The following is an 18,105-nucleotide window of genomic DNA, read 5'->3' as shown; positions in this document are numbered from 1 at the left end:
GCAGCCCGGCAGGATGCAAGTACCATAACATTCCAATTTTTATATCCATACTCTACACGACACCGCAACAGTTGAAATTATTGATATTACACATTCCAACACTAAAGTCAAAACTACTAATAGTGCCGATTACAACATAACACCAAAACAGAGAGCACAGATCATGCTTTCACTGAAAATTTTGGAAGGAATCAATACATTACCATGACATTTCCCATTTTGGGCAATCAGCACTTTTTGAGGGAACCCGTTTATCACCAAAGCAATGCAAAAATCTGCAGGAAGGGAACTTTCTCCAACATTCAAATGCTCTGTCTATCATTAAAGCACACGCAGAAACTCAAACCACGGCGTTATTCACAAGTGTTCACACTGCTGTCTGGGAAATGCTCAGAGCAAAGGTGTGCTCCAACAAGAGACCACAAGCAGAGTGTGTGTGTGTGTGGTCAATGTTCTTCTCTCACAGCTGAATTAACACTGACAGTCTTGATATGTCTCTACACAGCAGTGTCTTTGGTAATTAAATAGAGGAGGCAGGAATAAGAGAGGTTATGATAGGGACAGGGCTGGAGAGAAACATGAATACATCTTATTAGCGTGATGCAGTGTGAGACATTCCCAAGTATGGCAGTTGCACCCTAATTGGTCCCTGATCAACAGATCCATCACCCAGCCGGCTATTCCTGGAGCACTTTTTTCTCATTAGCAGCGGTCATCATGCTCTGTTTACCTCTCACTAGCTTCTAGCTCTCACTTGGAAAAAACACAATGCGAATCCCTGAAAAGTCTGAATTCTGGCACAAATCACGTTGCTATACATTGCAGGTCATTTCCTTTTTTTTTTTCTGTCAGTCCAAAAAAAAAAATAGATGTCCTGTGTAATCTGCAAGGACTCAAACAGCTCCAAATAAACCCTATTGCAGTTGTGTAGTTGAGCCGCTGTTTATTTGCAAACACATAAAAAAGTGTCAAAAACATCCAAATGAGCAACTGTTAGTTCAGAGGGCATCACATAAGATCAGAAGGTGTATAAAATGAGGCAGGCATAAAGGTACTTCCAAAAAGTGTTTGTTTTCAGCAATCCAAGCCTGGTGTTTTCTTTGTACATAAATTCACAACATCATGTCAATGCGTATCAATTCCAGGGAAGGAAAAAGCAAAAAGTGGTGACTCACAGGTGATTCCTCTCTGGAAATGATCCAAAATTGCAAAAAGTAGATCCTACCACGTATAAATCTGTCTGATTTTTCTAACTGAAGGAAGTGCTGGTAGTTACTATGAACTGATGGTGCCTGCCCTTCATTTGTATTCGCCTATACTGAGAAAATAAGATTGCATTTACCCAAGTAAAAGTTGCGTTTACTAAAAAAGTTGAATTTGTTAAAATAGGTGAATTTACCTCAGCCCTGCCTGCTGCTGTGGAAGTCGTGACTGACAGCTTACCACAAGTGTGAGAATTTGGAGACAGGAAAATAAGGAAGAGTCACATGCATAAATTTCTCATTCAGTTGGAGACAGGGAACAAGTAATTTCCTTTGAGATAAGGGATTATTTATTCATGAACTGTAATTTCAAAGATGTTTAAGAAAATGGAGAGAGATGGTCGTGTTGCACCTTCAGCCACATGTGCTGACATTAAGATGTCTCTTGGGCAAGATGCTGAGGGGTCTTCATCGCAGCCACAGCAAAGACCCTTCAATGCCATTATCACACCTCAGTGTGAGTCTATCAAAAATGTTCTTTGGAATTTGGCTGGTGTAGCCTACACAGAGAATGGCATTGTCTTCCTTGTCTCTCTTCAAAGGACTTGGAGCTCAGCCCGTGATATCTACTGCTCTGGAGGAACAAAAGTTCTGTTGTCCCTGCAGAAGAGCATTTTTTATCAGTTGTAGCAATAAATCCTCAGAGCAGGGTGGTAATAAGTGATATGACTGTCTGGTGTGTCAAGTGCTGAGCAGCGCCCATTGTTGTGCTTCAGTGCTTCCCCCAACGTCATACTAGTTTGGCACAGCAAAGCTTTTGTGGCATTAATTAGAGCTGAAGTCTTGCAGTTGGACTTCTTGTCTTTCCAACCACTGTTTCATTCACTGCAGTGTATCCACATATTTATTTGTATTTAAATTAATTATGGATCAATGTTAACTCAGGATATGTTTTATTTCCCAAGAAACGCCAGATCTGACTTCTTCAATTAGTTGTTTGTTTTTTTTTTTTTTTTATGACAGAGTCAATTTGGTGTCTGGGATGCTCTTATTCTGAGTAGAGTCTTCTGGACAGTGGCCAGAAACTCAAGGATAGTTACCTGAGGTGAAAACTGTGTGGGAAATGCCAGGAGACTTCTCACAAATGTTTTCACAAAGTTCTCATCACTTCCACAATCCCTGTCCTCCTCCAGGGACATAATAATGCCTCATAGTGATTCTCATTAAACTGGAAAAATTTCAGTTGATGTTACTGCAGGAGAGAGCAAAGCGTTGGGGAGCTCCCTCTTGTTCAGACCATGTTCAGCAGGACACCCTGAGATAAATCAATAGGGTCTCTGACCCAGGTCCAGTCTGATTCAGGAGAAGGAAACAACAGGGACACAAATGGATTTCCAGTGGGTAAAAGCTATTTTATCTTGAAGTTTCTTTCTGGTGTTTCAAAGTAAAACTCAGGGAAAGTAATTTGGAAGTTAAATCTATGGTGGGGAAAAAGTTCTTAAAAGTATTAAAATATGGATGGAAGGCTCTCAGAAGACTCTTGGTCCATATCAGCAACCAGGATCAGGTACAGAGAAGACTTGCATATATAGTGAATTAATGCACGTATAATGCTAGCAAGTAAAACTACTAATTAATTCCAGCACAACAAGCCCAGTCAGGCAAAATAACTTTAAACCAGTCACTGGAAGTAACAGGTGAGAAGCTTAAGATGGTCTTGGAAATAGAGATAGCTGAGTCAGTCCAGATCCAATCCATATAATGTGTCCTCTGAAAGTTTTTACATAGGGCAAATGTGAACCTAAGACAATGCTGAGCTGAATAACCCAAAAAAGCACTTCTAGGTTGTTCCTTCAATATGTCATTTCCTTATAGATCTTCTTTAGGACAGTGCAGGCCACGTACTCATTCAGCTGAGGCATCTACAGACCCACTCAATGTTGACCATCTGTGGGCATCTTCAGAGACAGGGAGACCTGCTGGAGAGAAGGCTTTGAATCTCTAACTGCCTTACCTGGGCAAAGTGCAATGTTGCAGAACTTGGTTTGCTTCTCTGGGCCCTCACAGGGGTTCCCACCAAATTGTGGGGGTTTGCATGTCCGGGTCCGGTCCCTGTACCCTCTTCCACACGTGGAAGAGCACAGGCTCCATGGAGACCACTCATCCCAGGTGCCATGCACTGCAATCAAAGCAGAAGTAGTAAGTTTCGTTTCCAAAGGAGGTCTGGAGAAGTCGTTAAGCACACGGAACACAGTATCTTTGCAGTCAGAATGAGAAGTATGTGAGAAGGGACTGTGGGAAGGCCAAGAACAAACCAACCCAAAATGTGAAAGAGGAATGTCGCGTAACTTATTACGCTTTGGTATTGACACCAAACATCTGTTACTTTCCAGACCACTTGAAATAAATCACAACACACTTTTAATTTACCCCATTTTTTCAGATTTTTGAGCCAAAAGAAAGGACATTTTGTGAGCTAGAGATGCATTTACCTAGAGAGGAACAAAAAAACCCAGCATCTTTTGGGAAGCAGCATCACCATCATTTTGTCACTTATTACCCTTATTTCCTTCCCTCAACATCTTTGGTAATACATCATCAAAGGCTACAGAATTTTCAAGCTCTCAGAAAAGTTTTAGTCTGATTACTAATTACTACCATACATGAGTGATACCACAGGGAAAAGCTAGGAAGACTTGTAAGAACAAAATGGGATGGGCAACATGGTCCATCACTGGTGACTCCTGGAATTAGACATCTAAAGCCTTGTAATCTAAACTGATCTAGTCTTCTCCAGTCTAATCTAATCTAGCCAGGTGATCTATGGAGGGTTAGTCACTGTAATCTCTAGAGGCCAAATGTTGCAAGAATGTACTGATGTCTCTTAAGGGACTTAATCCCTTGCAGCTTTACTGGAGAAGGTAACACAAAATCAATAATGCTTTGGGGGAAAAAAATATATATATACAGGTACTTTTCCAGTCCTTCACTGGTTGCTAACAGTGACTGATCCACCAGTCTCAGGAAAGGGCATTCAAAACTAGTATTTTGTAACTGTCATCAGATATCTTGCATGATAAAAGATAACTAGAGGAGGAAATGCAAGAACAAGCATGGGAAAACAGCTTGGTGGTTTCACCATTGTAAGATTGGTTCTGAACAATGATGTTGCTGGTCAGGACTTGTGAATAACACACCTGGGTTAATAGCATACTTCTTCAAAATTATGTCCAGGCTCCCCAGATGGTGCTTTTTCATTAAAATTGTGGAAGGAGGAATATAAAAACAGAAATGAGGGGTGTCTCCATTCATAAACATACCAGCAGCCTGAGTTTTTTTCTTGCTGATTTTGCAGCACTGTGACCAGTGTTGGTATCTGGGCAACTGAAAGGGTCATCTTCTCCTTCCCAGTCTGCTCCATGCTTGGAAAGACCTCAAAGGGCACATGCCTTTCAGATGTACCGTGTTCATTGTGTTTAGATAACATCTAATTGTTCATAGCACGTGAAACAAGCGCCCATCTAATGGTGCTTGGTCTAGCAAAGGTCTCTGTATGAGGTTTTAGGGTACAAAGACAAGGAACAGGAAATAAAAAACATCTCCTTCCAAGAAGATATCACAGTGGAGATATCACAGGCAGTCAATTCTCTGTGCATCTCCCTTCCCCTCCTGCCCACATGTACATGGAATGCTCAGCCCACCTGGGCACACGGCAGAGTTGTTGCACTGTCTCTGCTCCCGGAGAGGACCACTGCACTGGGTGCTGTAGGAAGACGACACACAGAACCTCGTCCTGGTCTGCCAGCCCTCCCCACAGGTGGTTGAACACACGCTCCATGGGGACCACTCCTCTGCTGCAGGGTCACCTGTTGGGGTTGGAGCAGAAGGTGAGGACGTGACATCCTTGGCACCCAGATCTCCAGGGTAGTGCTTTCCAAGTTGCACTTCACAAGTTGCTGGCAATCTGTGCAATGTGTCCCACATGTGGTGTGACCAGAAGAGTGCAAGGGGATTGGTGAGAAAATGTGAGGGTTGACAATGGGCTACAAGTTTTTTGGGGGTACTGCGTAGAACTGTAGCACAGAGGTACAAAGGAAAAAAAAAAAGAAGAGGAAGGACAGTGTGGAAGCATCGGGACACTGGGCAGGGCAGACTCGACTACTGATGACAAAGTGGTATAGCCACTGCAGAATCATGTGAGTTGGGATATACAGCTTCTACTCAGAGATAGTACCAATTAAGTGTCAATGATTAGATAGATGTAGTAAATGTGTCCATAAATTGAGCAATTGTATAGATTCAACTCCTTTCCTTGCTTTCTCACAGCCCCTGCCAACGCAGATTGGCAGAGGAGGAGCAGACAAAACAGGAGATGACAGTGCCTGAGAAGGGCATTGGCTGAAGTAATCCCACAGAGATTCCTCTTGTCATCTCCTTCACCTTTGGAGGGGATCTGCTTTGACCATGTGATACAGAACAAGGTTAACTGTTCCCAGCCAACATTCAGTCCCTATCAGCTGCTTACCTGATGGGGTAGGATTGGAAAGGCAAATAAAAGCATCCCATTGATCAAGAGATGGGACTGGAAAACAATGAGACATATTCCGTTTGTCATTAATATCCCTGTAGACAAATGGTCATGCCAGGTTTGTTTCAGCCAGGCTGCAGCCACCAGATAAGTCACCAGAAGTGTGACATGGGCAGGGAAAGGACAGTTTTCCATTAGTTTCTTAGGCATCAGTCTATCCTTGAGAAAATACCTCTCTCCCCCAGATGAAAGCCTTCTCTTTTTCATTTCATTAATTTATGCATTGTTTAGGTTTTTAGATTTTTTAATAGTTTGTTAATACTTATACATGATAAGCCTAGAAAATCACATCTAGTGTGTATAATACACAAGCATATGGCACAAATAAACACCAACACATCTTTGAGGACGCATACTAGAGGGGCACAGAATAGATAATATGCATAACAAATACTCTTCAGAACATCAGACTGCACTGTGTCACATCATAAGCAGATTCATCTGGCAGACTATGAATGATATAAGAAGGATCATGGCACTGGGTGCAGAAGGTAAATGTGACTTCAGGGCTTGTAAAACATGGCACAGCCTGAGCTGCACCCAGCAGTTGGATGTGTTTTCCCATGCCACCACCCCATTCCCAAATAGAACTGGACAGTAGATGTTGTGTTGGATTGACCAGCTGTAACATAGAGCATGGAGAGGACTCTAACAGTGGGCTGCTACAGCTTGAGATCTCAGCCTGCTTGTAGGGCAATATGGGTTGTAAATCAGCTGAGTGAAAGTCCATATCAGTACAGGAACTGTCATGGGTACTGTAAGGGTTGGAGACCACCAAGCTGTCTAATATTACCTCAGGTGTCCTAAAGCTCCGCATGTCTGACTTCTTCCTCAAGGTGGTGTATTTATTTACCGGTGTCTTAAGGGAGTTTTTTGCATGCAATTAAATTTTATGCAAGATTTCAAGTGTTTGTGGCCCTTATCAATCAATTGGGATTTTTGGTAGTTATCTGTGTTATTCATTAGGTGTCATAGTTTTCAGCACATCTACTTTGAATCTCTCCAGTCATTCAGATGATTTGTAATTAAAAGTATGCCCATTAATTGGAGGATGGTGAATCAACATGTGCAGGACTGTTAAAGGGTGAAAGTGTAGAGGAAAACCTATCCTCAATGCAAAATGGACAGGCTTTCATTCCTTCATTTACTGGCTGGAGTTAAAAAGAAGTGGAGGTAAGGATGACTCTTCACCTCATCTATGCCATTACAATGATAATCCTGAGATGTAAGTGTCTTTGTTCATTAAGCCAAAGTTGCTCAATACTGTATCCCTTTGCTTTTGTGTTTTCTTTTAGTAATATGCACAGCTGGTTCCAATTAAATAAATGTTATGAACCATTGGTCTTTCTCTGGGATGTGTAGAAAACATTGCGTGTTTTGAGACTGGGGCTTCAAGAAAACTTCACTCCCATATGCTGTTTCTCAAATATTAGATCTTCTGGTATGTAGAGATCTGCATTTCCATGGTAATTTTGCTGCCTTTCCAATAAGGAACTCAACTGACACTGTCAGATAGACAGTCCTGTGATACTCTGAGTTCCCCACTGAGAAGTTACTTTTTTGGTACCATCATTTCAACGTTAGCCACCCAGAGAAGCTCAGACTTCAGAAGATCCCTCTTTGACCCACAGATCCCAACCATTCCTGCCACCTAGCTTGCTTGGATGCTGCACGGACAGACAATGCCTTTACGTTGTTCAGAGAACCTCCTCCCTCGACCTTGAGCAACCTCCCCAATACTGCACCAAACAGCATCTAGTCCCTCAGTAGCAGGGGGCTGGAATTTTTTGGTAGCCAAATGCTGCCAGTTTTTGCCTAAAAAGTCTTTCTGAAAGGCCAGGGGAAGCCTGCAGAAACACAGTTGCCTCCTCCATCAGAAACTCATGGCTTGGACATGCTGCCGTTCCACCACCATCCCAATCAGACCTGGCTGTGGTTTTGCAATCTCCATATTCAGACGAGAGTTACTGTGCTACTAGGTGAATTAATGGGGTCTTTGAACCAAATTTCACTTCTGATTCTTTCCTCTTCTTTATTATTTTTGACCTTTGCCTCTTCACAGTAGAAATATGTATGATTAGACATAAACTTCCTCAATTGTCATCTCTCACATTGTACCAATCCCTGGTTTCTAAATCTGTAATATAGTTCATTTTCCAAGTGTTGGTTGTTCCTTTGGATTTGGTGTAATTTTGAATGAACTCAGCCTACTAGGGCATTATGTCCAGTCTGGTCTTGAACATTGTAGAAATTCAACTGATTTTCAGACCATTACAGACCCGGTTCTAAGACGCTCTCAGGAATCAGAACAAGCTCTCTCATTCTCCATCCAAGAGAAGCAGAATGCTGCCCACCACCAAAGCTATGGATGAGAAGGATTTCTGCACCTCTGTGTGCAGCAAATACAATTTACTGGACTTGATATCTTCCAATTATTTATCCCAGAAGTGGATGCTGGCTCTGCTTTTTGATATAAGGGCATGAGTCTACCATGCTCATCGAGTTTAAACGCCCTGTAGCACACCTCATTACTGTCATATAATTAGACCTTCCAGAGATGCACTCCACCAAACCGGTCTTCACCCGACAGAGGACAAGGAGCCATGCACTGTCCTCCATCATGACTGGTGCTTGTAGACAGATGTCTCTGCAGGACTAAGCTTTGATTAGTCCTGTAATGCTCAGGGCTGGCTTGGGGATTAACAGGAGTGTCCCAAAAGAGTTAGGAGGGGGAAGATCCCACTACAGCTGGGAAGATGATCCTTTGTAGGGCTTGGTGCTCCGATAGAGACGGCTGCAGCTCCTCTCCTGCAGCTGGAGAGTTCCCAGAAGGTGCTGCAAAGGATATGTTGGGCATCAATCCACAGGACATAGCACAACAATCCAGGATCCTTTCCAGCATCTGGCCAGCCCTGAGCCAGCCTTACTGAGAGCTCATTGGGCTGCAGGGTCCCTGCCAGTGTCTGTGGCTTCTCCATGATGCTTATTCTCTCAGCACTAATTGAGAAGCACATGGTTGTCATCCCTTTGCCAGGGTCCCTTTTTTTTTGGTGTCATCTGCCAATCTGATATCTCCTCACATGCAGCCACTTCTTCTCTCATATCCTAAAGCTGGCAAAGACCAACTGGAAGCATTCTGTGGGCTCAGCCAGGAGGGCCCATGCCAGGGACCTGCCGGGCTGGATCTCACTTCTGTGCTATTGCAGGAAGAGACATGTGGGCAGCCAACAACACTGCAGTTGAGACCACAAGTGTGCCAGAGCCTGATGGCCAACAGGACCTGGATGCCAGGGCTGTGGAAGACTGGCAGGAGAAGGGCCATTCCCTCATCCTTAGTCCTTACAGCTAGCATCAGCTATTTTTTGTATTTCACATTTTTCCAGGTTTTGAGCATATGTGCAATGTTCTATTCCCTACAAACTGTGTTAATTGCTAGGGAAGATGTTGGCTTTGCTTTGGCATCCTCAGCTAAAGACTCTTTCTAAATCCCTTCCTGAGTTGTAACTTCTACCTGAGATTTACATCTCCTTCATCCTAATTTCTTTGAACAACTTGGCTGCAGTTGCTGCTCCTGGGATGGTGGCAGGAATATGGCAAGCTTGCAGCAGGACAATGCCCATCTCCCAACCCACACTGCACCCAGGGATATCACAGCCCAAGTCAGACATGCTATAGTAGTAGCTATGATGGCAGGGAGTTATTACAGATATCACTGAGCCCAGATGGTGTATCCAGCTGCATGATGGGAAGAAAAGCCAAGCTATGAACCTAATGGCTGAGCCACAAGTTGGAATAAAGCACTGGGCCACAACTTGGGACCAGGAGGAGCAGGAACAATGAGATATCACAGGACTTGCCTTGGAAGGTCTACTTGTCCCCCCCATTTGGACATGTGTGACAGAGATTGAGCTCATCTTCACCAGGTTACAACGGTGCAAATGCATTCCTTTCCCTGCAGCCTTTTGCCAACTGCCAGTGATCCTGCAGGCAGTGGAGCTGCTCTCACTGCAGGGAGCAGATGCAGTACATGGTGGCAAGGAAATTCTAACTGTCCCCTGCCTTGTTTTGAAAGCCACAACCCCATACTTTGCCTGATCATTCCCAGAGACTCCACACCACACAGCTTCCTGACACTCTTCACTGGTACACACTGACAAAGTCCTGTTGTGTTGGATGGAGCACAGCTAATTTATATCAGAATATGTCCCATACTCCCTTATAATCTATTTCACTGGTTCTTCAAATCACCTATATGAAACCTTTACAGACCACAAAATGTTTGCAAGGTCACTGGGTAATGATTTCAACCTGTAGCCAGGGCCAGCACACTTTGTGTTGCCTGAGACTCATGAAGTGTTGAGCTCTTGCCACAAAAGGCAGCTGTGAAAGGAGAACACAAAACCTCTCCAGATTGGACCTGGCATATATCTCGGTCCAATTCATCCCCATCTTCCTGGATGATACTCTCAGATATTGCAGCATATTATTCCCCTCCAAGTGCAAGAGGGTGGAATGTCCTGCTGCAGAATCTACCAGATAAAAATTCTTGCATAGCACTAAAGACCCAGTGACAGAGGAAAGTAGTTGTGCTCTCTCCCCATCATACCCAACACATCTCCTCCTACAGTCAATGGGAAGGCATGACATGGACATCAGCAAAGAGGCTATTTTGCAGTAAAGTCAGTTTTGGCTTAATGAACCATGGCTGTTTAGATAGTTCAAACAAAGCAGTGGCTTAGAAGTAGGCAGGGTGATGAGAAGCAGTCTGTGAGAAGCGTGATCTGGTTAGGGCTTTGCATCTAACCCTTTTTGCTTTCTCTGGCTAATGGCAACAACACACAACCCTGTAGGGCAATGAGATGGGAAAAAAACTGGCTGACAACCATTTGCTCTGTGTGTGATTTGTTGGAGAAAACCCACACTAACCTGGGAGGAAAAGAGTTTGTTAGTTGGGTCATTGAAACAGCAAAGCGAGTCAATGCAGACAGCCCAGCCCAGCTGGGAAGTGCAGTAACCAGGCAGTGTGACAGATCCAGAGGCTGTTGTGGTAGGTCAGAGCTTACCTATTTGAGGTGCAGGGTACCCGTAGTGCTGCAGTTCATCAGTGTCCTCTCGCTTTCTGTTATCTGTGGACCTCAGCGATTGGCTTCTGGAATTATAGCGTCCATTGGCTATGGCAAGGTAATGGGTCATGTAAATACACTTTGGTTCACTCTGCAAGATCTTTCACTACAAAGGTTACATGTATATAAACAACAGCAACCTGCTACGTTCAGTTGACAAGACCGTCTGCTTTCCAGCCCCAGCAGCCCTGGTGACCAGCAGTCTCCGAGGCTTTAGCACTGGGCCAGCCTGTGAGACTTGGCCTGACTGGCAGTTCAACCCCTTGTTTCTTAGTGAGACTTGGACTATGAAGAATACAATCCCTTATTCCCAGTCTTTAATCAATTGCAATGATTTTCTAGGGTGTTGGTAACTTTTACTGTACTTGTGGAGCATTTAGCTTTTTCAGATGTGCTAACATTGAATCCCATTATCTCTAATAGTGTTTTGAGATCTGTGGTGAGAACTGGCAGTATTTTTTGGTGGAAAACTCTGCCTTGCAACCAATATCTACTTAGAAATGCTCTGTAGGCTAACCAGAAAATGCTGAGTGGAGCAGGCAGATGAAAAGGAAAGGGATAGCTCAAAGGAATGTCTTCTTGACAAACTCTACCCTACCACCACTGACAAGGAGAGATGAAGGTCTAGTATCAACAAAGTGACCTAGGTACCAACAGAGCTATGGCTGGGCACCTTTCCAATTTAGGTGAAAGAACGAAGCTCCCCACTCTAATGTCCTAACTGAAAAACTCCCACTGAAGACCATGGGGTTGAGATCAGAAGGTAAATAATGCATCCACTGTAAAGGCATTTAACTCTCAATGGACATCGAACACCCCTGTTGCTTCCAAACTCATGGTTCTGCAAGCTTTGCATTTACATCCCGTGTGGATCAGCCCTGAATGTGATACAGGGAAAAATAAAACCTCTGTTCTCTGTGGTACTGGGCAGGTTGCAACTCTGACACATACACTCCCTAGTAAACAGAGAAACAATCAAACAATAGCAACCAAATCCCACCCACCAGTACTGCCTGCTGTAAATCAGGATGGCTCAGCTGACTCCACTGGAGTCATGCAGAATAGGAGAAAGCAAAGCTGAGCCTGAGTAATCTGTGATCTGGCAACCAATTTGTTTCCAAACAGCAAGTACCAGACAGAGGATCTTTTTCCCCAAGGAGGTAAAACAGTCAGACATCTTTTTCAAGAAGTACAAACTGCCAAGAGATGAAATGGTGACAAATTTGATCCCGGAACCCTGGGAAAATTAATAAAGGTTAATGAAGCTTCAGTGTGGTGGCAGGAGTCTTTATTGCCATCCAAAAAGGGAAAGAAGAGGAGGGAGAAGAATGATTCAGAGAGTCCCTGACAGGAGCCAGACTTTATATTCAGCAGCTTGGTTCATGGAAGGAGCCCATCTATTTAATTAAATTATATTATTCTCCTTTACTGTTGCCCAAAAGCAGGGCTTAGAGAACATAGAAACTGCCTCCTCCAGACTTTCCCAGCACCAACAGGTTGCAGGCTGCTGACCGGAGGGGACGAGATAGGGCAGACACTCACCTGCCACTATCAAGGGAAAGGAAGCAGTAGCCAGATGTCAGGACTACAAACATACTGATATTTGCATACAACTTGTTTCTTGTCTGACTCTTTACTGGAATAGAAGGGGCCAAAATCTTTATTTTTAATTGCTACAAAGTCATGGGACTTTGCTTTGTGCAATTCAATCGAAAAAAAAAAAAAAAAAAAAAAAAAAAGAAAGAAAAATTCCAGCCTTTAAATAGCTTTCCAAAATCCAGTGTCTTGAGTTTGTTTAGGGAAAAAGTTAATTAATCTGATATTTAAGACATATCTAAAACTCTGCTCCATTCCCACCATCCATTGCTGGCTAGAACCATGCACCTTCTTCTTTTCTGATTTAAGTTCTCTTCATGAAAACACACAAACCACAAGTGCACACGAAATCTCCATCTACAGTAAATCCCAAAGGATTCTCAGAGATTTGTTTAAGCTGGGAGGAGAAAGAGGGGCTGGGCAACAAGAGGTAGATGTGGAGCTTGGATGGCTTTGTCAGCTGCCCAGAGCAAGGAAGGTCGCAAGGAAAACTTGAGATTAAATATCCCAGAAGCAGCCAGTGAGCATGGAGGAATGGAAACACTGGAACAGGTTGCCCAAAGAGGTGGTAGATGTCCCATCCCTGGAGACATCACAGGTCAGGCTGGATGGGGCTCTGAGCCACCTGATCCTGTTGAAGATGTCCCTGATCATAGCAGGGAGGTTGGATTAGATAAGCTTTGAAGGTCCCTTCCAACCCTAATTATTCTATGATCTTATGAAGCAAGACAGAGGAAGGAAATAAAGAGGAAAATAAGAAGTTACAAATGCAGCCTTGGCATCCTGGACCTCCTCTCACCAACTATTTGGACCTCATGTTCTTGGTATCTCTTAATGACTGATCCTGGTCTCAAAGGAGCTGCAAGATTTCCTATGCTCTCTAATGGGTATGACAAGCATGTGCTGTTATTGCTCATCCTAATTAGAGTCAATCAAGTCTAGTGGCTGAATGTGTGATCCTTCTAGCTTGTCCCAGGACTCCTCCAGCAAAGACAGCCTGCAGAACCGTGCTGAGGTCTCTCCATTGTAACAGGCAGACTGCCTCCCCTTTGGAAAAGGTGCTGCAGAGAAGCAAGTCTGTTTCTTTAACACGGAGCATGGCTTACATTTGTCCTGTACAGTTGGCTTGAATGTATGCAAAAATCGACCATGATTCTGAACAAAGCAAGGGAAGCTGGTTTCTTTATGTGTGAGGCAAATTTGGAGCAAGTGCTGAGGACAAGGTCATAAAATAAAGGCAGTGGACAGCTGGTCAGATTTCAGCAGCCCGCTTCCTACAAGGAGGTCAGTGGAGAGGAGTAATGTCAGGATCAAAGCAAGACCTAGACTTGATTTACATCCCAGTTCTACAAATGCCATAAAGATGGTACATTGTTGAAATACTCGACACCTTGGAGAATTTAATATGAGGGATAGAGAAATAAAGCCATTGGAGGGAAAAAAAGAGAGATTTCAATTGCAAACAGAGGCAAGCATGTGAGATTTTGTAAGAACATAGCTTAAACATCGATGGGGAAGATGGTCTTGCTATGCCAGCAGCAGTGAGAAGTGGAAGCAGGAGACCAACCCTTCTAATGAGGACATGTAATACCTCAGCACCTTGAAACACAACCGAGGGAAAAGAAAGAAATGAACGCAGAGATGTTGCGGTGTGGTGGGCCAAAGCTTTAACATCCAAACATGTCTCAACAGAGCTACACACTTTTCCCTCTATACTCGGGCCCTGAAGAGGAGAGGCAAAGAAAAAAGCAGGACCAGGAAAATTATTCAGACAAGCTGGGGTAGTGGGACTGAAAGGATGGACCACAATGAAGTGTGGAAAGAGATGATTAAAACAAAACAAAAACAAACAAACAACAACAACAAAACAACACCAACAAACAAAAAAACACACAAAACTCCCCAAAAACATTGAAATGGAGTAAATATATCTCAGTGCACTAAAACTGAAGGAAAAGGTGTTGGTTGTGGAGTTTCTGGGGCATCTAGCAGCTGCTAAAAGAGTAAAACTGAGAGGGGCAGAATCACTAACAATCCCTAACAACCAAGATCTCAGCAGACCTAGAAGAGGGTCATTTTGGAGGCAACTGGATATATGGCAATGGCACCAGGTAAGGAAACAGCACAAAGCATTTCGGCTCAAACATCTGAGACTTGTAAAAATGTCACTGGGGGAGATGTGCAACCCCCAGATACTAACTGTCAAAATCACCATTAAAAGGGAAGACAGGGTGAAGTCCCTGCAAGCAGCAGCAGGTACATATAAGACAAGGTGCTCTTCCAGCTTGCAAGTAATTCTAGCCTGGTCTGTGGGGAGTAAAGATGCTCTCACACATCTACGGGGTATTTCAGCTCAGTGGTTACAGCAAACAGGTTATTTTTAATTAAAGTCAGGGGCGGCAGAGAGTGGGACTGAGACTCAGTCTTTTGAATGCCATGTGGAACATGCCTTTCTTCACACCTCTAACAGTTATACAGCCAAAGGGCCAGATCCTGAACTCACTTCATGCTGGAAATCCAGCATGAATTGACAGGACTGCACCATTGTCACACTTAGACACCTCAGGGCAGGATGCAGCTACCCCTTTCCCAGACTAGGGGAGATGTATCTGCCCAATCTGCATATTCATAAATGTCAGAAGATGGTTTTGCATTGCCTCTGCCAGATGGGATGGCAGAATTTCAGCTGGCTCCTCTGCCGATTTTCATTCCCTAAGAATAAATGCAGGCTGCCTACATCTCAGACTATTCTTGCATTTCGCCAGTGCTGTCGAATTCCAGTGCCAGGGTCAGACCCATGACATCCCCTCTCTGTTTTGGACGTTGTCCTTATCACGTTGCGGGCCCAGCCTCCATGCCAGGACCCTCTTTGTGCCAGGCTGTGAGCAACGACAGCATTTAGCACCACAAAGACAAGAGAGGCCAGTGGAGCAGAGCGGGTCTCCCCTTCCATCCAAAGTGGGTGGACCCAGAGAGCTTCTCTACAAGCACTTGCCACCACACTTGGGTTGGCTTTTTTTTTCCTCTGTCTGTAAAACAGCAGCTCCTGGCCAAATCCAACAGATGGAGGAAATCTCCCCTGTCTGTGCTGGAGAGGAGGATCTCACCGAGTCCTTTGCCTCTAGCAAGGAATAATCAGAGTCAAAACAAACACTGGATGTTGTCCTTCAGATTACGTCTCTTGAGCTGAACAGCTGCCATGAAAAAAAAACTCTGTCCAAACCAAGATGTTATTACCAGACAAAGTTTCCTTTCCAGTTTGAGATGAGCCTTCATTACAGTTTTACTTCAGAGTTTTGCAGCTTTGGGTTTGGTCCATGGAAATAACTTACCTGGCTCACTTTTCATTGGGCTTGGATATGTATCCTTGTGGAAATTTAGCCAGATGAACACCATCAAACAAGAGACTCCATTGCATGAAACAGCAGAGGTGGTGGCTCAAATGAGTGGAAAAAACAAAAGCCCACATACAAGTGGCACCTGTGGAGTCATTCAGCCATCCCTGTGGAATGATTTCAAAGCTATGGCCTCCAGGCAATAAGTTCAGTCTCATCTCTGGGAACCACATGGCTATACCTATGTTTTGGTGACCAAGCTGCACAAAGTTACACCTCTTGGAAAGTCTGTAAGTCACCATTCCCACTGATGCACAGTGAGACCTGCTGAAGGTCCACCTGGGGCAGCTCTGGAAGAGGAAGGGTGACAGGACCCGGACAATAGCCACTTGGGGGAGGACCTGCATGGTAAGAAGGGTGGGATCCCTCTAGTGCATTTACCATAGCCAGGCAAAATAAAATGACCGGTGAAGTCTTCATAGATCCTTCACAAAAGTTCATCTCAGCAGCTCCAGGGAGCTAAGTGGCAGTGCCCAGAGTTGCTCCCACTGAGAACCTGCCCCAGATGTGGCATCAGACTAAAATATCTTCCTGCTGCTGGAGATCCAAATAAACAGTTAAAACACTCTTGCTAATCAGCCATGAGATTATGAGCCACTTTGGCAGAAGAAAGGAAGGAGAAGCTAAAGAAAAGAGTTGGATTTACCCTTGTGGGTGATGGCTATTTCTGTGGCATTCTAAGCTAACTTGGTTGACCAGCAACTGATTTTACTTTTCAGTAATGGTATTAGTTTTCTTGGACAAGTTTCTATTTATGCACACAGCAAAGAGGAAAACATCCAAGTGTTCATCCCTGTTTTGTTTTGCTGCTTTACTAAGATTATAGATCTTCTTCTGTCCAGTTCTTTCTTTTGTTTTTCTTTTTTTTTCTTTTGTTTTCTTTTTTATTTTTTGGTGTTGTTTAATTTAGAGAAAAAAAAAAAGGTATTAGAGTCTATTTAACTACAACCTATAATGAACACTTAGGAAAATAACAGTTCAAGTGGAAGAATGAACATCTTACTCATCCCTAACAAATCTATGAGCAAAAGTCAGCATGACAATAACAGACAGATTTAAAACAGAAGGATTTCTATTCTACCTTTATATCCTCTCATATACCCTCTCAAGTTTTGTGACAAATCATAGCAAAAAGAAGGAAAGGCTGTGTGCAGAAAAATTAAAAGCACTTCCTCAGTCAAAAAGTGCACCTCTCTTTGGCATGGCTGCAAAGACAACAAGGGACAAATTCACTGAGGAGCAAGTTCAGAACCAAAAGCACAGCTTTGGTAGATAAAAAAAGCTACAGGTTTATCTTGAGGTAGGATGTGGACTTCAAGATGTGCTTGCACAAGTCTTGAAAGATTAATTGTTCATATTTTCCCTTAAATGCTTTCTAGCTTGTCAGCTTGCAAGCATCACAACAAGGCTTAGCATTTTGTCTGTGGAGAGACCTTTGGGAAAATTAATCACAATTAACTTATTTATTTCAAAATGATGAATCTATTTGTGCTGCCACATTCTGTGGGTGTACTCTCTTTCCAAACTAGGTACTTTCATTTGGTTCAGGATCCTTTCTTTCCAAATAAGATCAGCTAAACAAACCACACTGCAATTTGGAGCAGGAGTTGACTGGGTATGCAATGAAAAGAGGACAGAAAACAAATTAAATAATGTATTGAATCATAGCCTCTCCATGTACAATCAGACTTTCCTTCACTTAGGATCAGCTTTGTTGAATGTTTTGTTATGGAAAGGATGAGTGAGTAAATAGTGAGTAAACAGTGATTCATCCTTCACTGTTGTGCTCTGCGCAATAAGCGGAGGTGGAAACCTAACCCAAACTTCCAGGGTCCATGGCTACTCACCATCCCATTTCATCACTCTGCCACAACTACCTCAGGAGATCTAGCATGGAGAAAAGCAAAGTTTTGCCTCTGGGGCAGATCAAGGGAAGATGTTATGTCCCTTGCCCAGTGCCAGTGAGGCTGGACCTGGAAAACTGTGTCTAGTCTGGACCTCCTCTCAGTTCAAGAGGGTTGTGAAGGAACCAAACAGGTCCCATGAGGGGTTAAGGATGGGGACAGATGTCCTGCAAAGAGACTCTGGGGACAAATCCAGCATAAGAGGGGCACTCTAAGGAGTTTTTTGTCTATAGTAATGTTTGTCCCCATGTTTAAAGTGTGGCCATGCTGGCAGAGCCGCTTCTAGCCACCCACAAT

The 18,105-nt window shown here is 43.7% G+C and overlaps 1 protein-coding gene across 13 annotated transcripts in view; it reads right to left on the bottom strand.

The window, feature by feature from the left end:
- ADGRB1 (adhesion G protein-coupled receptor B1) overlaps positions 1–18,105 on the bottom strand; it is a 290,622-nt gene that overhangs the window by 144,747 nt on the left and 127,770 nt on the right. For 12 of the 13 annotated variants that reach the window (XM_065054576.1, XM_065054578.1, XM_065054574.1 and 9 more), the window contains 3 exons: positions 10,854–10,961; positions 4,904–5,068; positions 3,218–3,381 (listed from right to left, as the gene is read on the bottom strand). In XM_065054576.1, the coding sequence (XP_064910648.1) occupies positions 3,218–3,381; positions 4,904–5,068; positions 10,854–10,961 (437 nt within the window). Of the gene's footprint in view, positions 1–3,216; positions 3,382–4,903; positions 5,069–10,853; positions 10,962–18,105 lie in introns of all 13 variants that reach the window. The other variant, XM_065054577.1, reaches the window with a different exon arrangement.

The sequence above is a fragment of the Columba livia genome, chromosome 2 (genome assembly GCF_036013475.1).
Source record: "Columba livia isolate bColLiv1 breed racing homer chromosome 2, bColLiv1.pat.W.v2, whole genome shotgun sequence".
Lineage (NCBI taxonomy): Eukaryota > Metazoa > Chordata > Aves > Columbiformes > Columbidae > Columba > Columba livia.
The sequence above is the reverse complement of the archived record's forward strand: the minus strand, read 5'-3'. Positions and strand labels throughout refer to the sequence as shown.